Consider the following 2563-nt stretch of genomic DNA (forward strand, 5'->3'; position numbering starts at 1 on the left):
ACTATTAATTTGGAAGTGACTACATTTCTTTCCCACTCTGTAAGGGTTTGACAATGGCTAGGCAGCCTTTGAGTTTATGTGCTTTTTTCTTCAGGTCACAGGAAGTGAATGACATGGGAAAAAATGCAAGTTCTGAAGGCTACTTTATTCTACTGGGTTTTTCTAAATGGCCTCATCTGGAAGTGGTTCTCTTTGTCGTTATCTTGATATTCTACTTGATGACACTGATTGGCAACCTGTTTATCATGATGCTGTCATACTTGGACTCCCATCTCCATACTCCCATGTACTTCTTCCTCTCAAACCTCTCTTTTCTGGATCTATGCTATACCACTAGTTCCATCCCTCAGTTACTAGTCAACCTTTGGGGTCCTGAGAAGACCATCTCTTATGTTGGGTGCATGATTCAACTCTACTTGGTCCTTGCCCTGGGAACCACAGAGTGTGTCCTACTGGTGGTGATGTCCTATGACCGTTATGTAGCTGTGTGTAAACCCTTGCATTACAGTGTCCTCATGCATCCTCGTTTTTGCCACCTTTTGGCCATGGCTTCTTGGATAAGTGGCTTCACTGCCTCAGCACTTCATTCCTCCTTTACCTTATGGGTACCCTTGTGTGGACATCGCCAAGTGGATCACTTTTTCTGTGAAGTTCCAGCACTGCTGAGATTGTCATGTGTTGACATTTGGGCTAATGAACTGACCCTTATGGTCATGAGCTCCATTTTTGTAATAATACCACTTATTCTCATTCTCAGCTCCTATGGTGCCATTTTCCGTGCTGTGCTGAGAATGCAGTCAACAACTGGATTTCAGAAAGTCTTTGGGACATGTGGAGCCCATCTTATGGTTGTGTCCCTCTTCTTTATTCCAGTTATGTGCATATATCTCCAGCCACCCTCTGGGAAATCTCAAGATCAAGGCAAGTTCATTGCCCTCTTTTATACTGTTGTCACACCTAGCCTTAACCCTCTAATCTATACCCTCAGGAACAAAGATGTAAGAGGGGCAGTAAAGAGACTAATGGGGTCAGGGTTAGATATGTGACAGAGGAATAAGATGTTTTACAATTTTTCTTCAGAGAGTCTTGTCCATTTACAGGGTATTCCCTATGATATTTATTTATAATGTTCAACACACCAAGCATTTAGAACAATAATTCAGCTCCAAATTTGTTATTATTTTATTGGTTAATTTTGAAATATTATTTATACACAGACTTTAGATTAATACCACTTTAACCAAAAACCAAACTCACTGCTGTAGAGTCAGATCCAACTCCTAGCAACCCCTCCTTGGGTTTCTGAGGTGATATCACTACTCAAGTAGATTGCCCAACCATCCTTCCAAGAAGTAGCTGGTGGGTTTGAATCACCAGCCTTCTGGTTAGCAGTCAAATGCCTTAGGGACTATGCTACAAGAGCTCCTAATGCCACTTTAGTCTTTATAAAATTCCTTATTAATTTCTATAGCAATTAACCAAACCAAACCAAACTCACTACCACTGAATTGGTTCCAACTCATAGTGACCCCTCCTTGGGTTTCTGAGGCAGCATCTCTATGGAAGTAGATTGCCTAGTCTTTCTTTTGAGGAGTTGCTAGCTAGTGGGTTTGAATAGTCACCTTTCTGGTTAGCAGTCAAATTCATTAGACACTATGCCACCAGAGCTCCCTCCATAGCAATTAGGGACTGTTATTATTATTATTATTTTTAACATAAATAAGTGTAAGTTGTTTGTAATTATGAAGAGATAATTTAAAAATTTCCAATACTTGAAATATTTTAAAATAACATTAATAACATACACTAATCATTAATACCTACAGAAAGGGAAGGAGCAATATAATTTAGACTAATGGAGTTTTTGGACATTGAATAGGTACTACATTTGTCAAAAAACTGTATTATACCAAACATTAAATGCTAAACATGTGAATAGCATCATTTCTTCAATGATGAATGGATATATAACAATTCTTTGGTTGAAGAAACCTTTTTTTATGATTCTAAATTATGTAAGTAATTTATTTAGAACTGTAAAGAAAAATACATTTAAAATGGTTCATTTATCCATTTAATCTATTTATTCACTCTATTAGCTAAATTTTATCGAGCATCTCTGATCTCCCACATTATGGGGTTTTTGGTAATATAGATAAATATAGCACACTCTATTCAATAGAACTAACTGTTGAGGGGAGGAAATGGGAATTTTAGATAAAACAAAAATGTATCTTAACATGATTCAATGTGTTATTAGGCAGAAAGCCAATGAATCGAGGTAGTTTTTAAGCCTTAAAGTATGAAATTTGTTCATAAATCTTGAAAAATAGAAACCATTGCTAATTTCTGTAAGAAGATGTTGCTAATGACTGAAACCAAGCAAAACTAAATAGAATATGCTTTCATAGGTTTTAAAAAAACTCGCTGCCATTGAGTCTGTTTGACTCATAGCAACCTCTCCTTGAGTTTCCCAGGTGGTATCACTACAGAAGTAGATTGCCCAACCTTCCTTCTGAGGAGTGGCTGGTGGGTTTGAACCACTAATCTTCTGGTTACCAGT

At 37.5% G+C, this 2563-nt stretch overlaps 1 protein-coding gene across 1 annotated transcript in view; it reads left to right on the forward strand.

Annotated features, from left to right (window-relative positions):
* Window positions 1-110: 110 nt before the first annotated feature.
* LOC103210637 (olfactory receptor 2J3-like) overlaps window positions 111-2563 on the forward strand; it is a 16120-nt gene continuing 13667 nt past the window's right edge. The window contains exon 1 of the mRNA XM_007956548.2: window positions 111-1033. Within this exon, the coding sequence (XP_007954739.1) occupies window positions 114-1033 (920 nt within the window). The 5' untranslated portion in view covers window positions 111-113. The remainder of the gene's footprint in view (window positions 1034-2563) is intronic.

Source organism: Orycteropus afer, unplaced genomic scaffold (genome assembly GCF_000298275.1).
Source record: "Orycteropus afer afer isolate SDZICR_OR568_19922 unplaced genomic scaffold, OryAfe1.0 scaffold00632, whole genome shotgun sequence".
Taxonomy (NCBI): Eukaryota; Metazoa; Chordata; class Mammalia; order Tubulidentata; family Orycteropodidae; genus Orycteropus; species Orycteropus afer.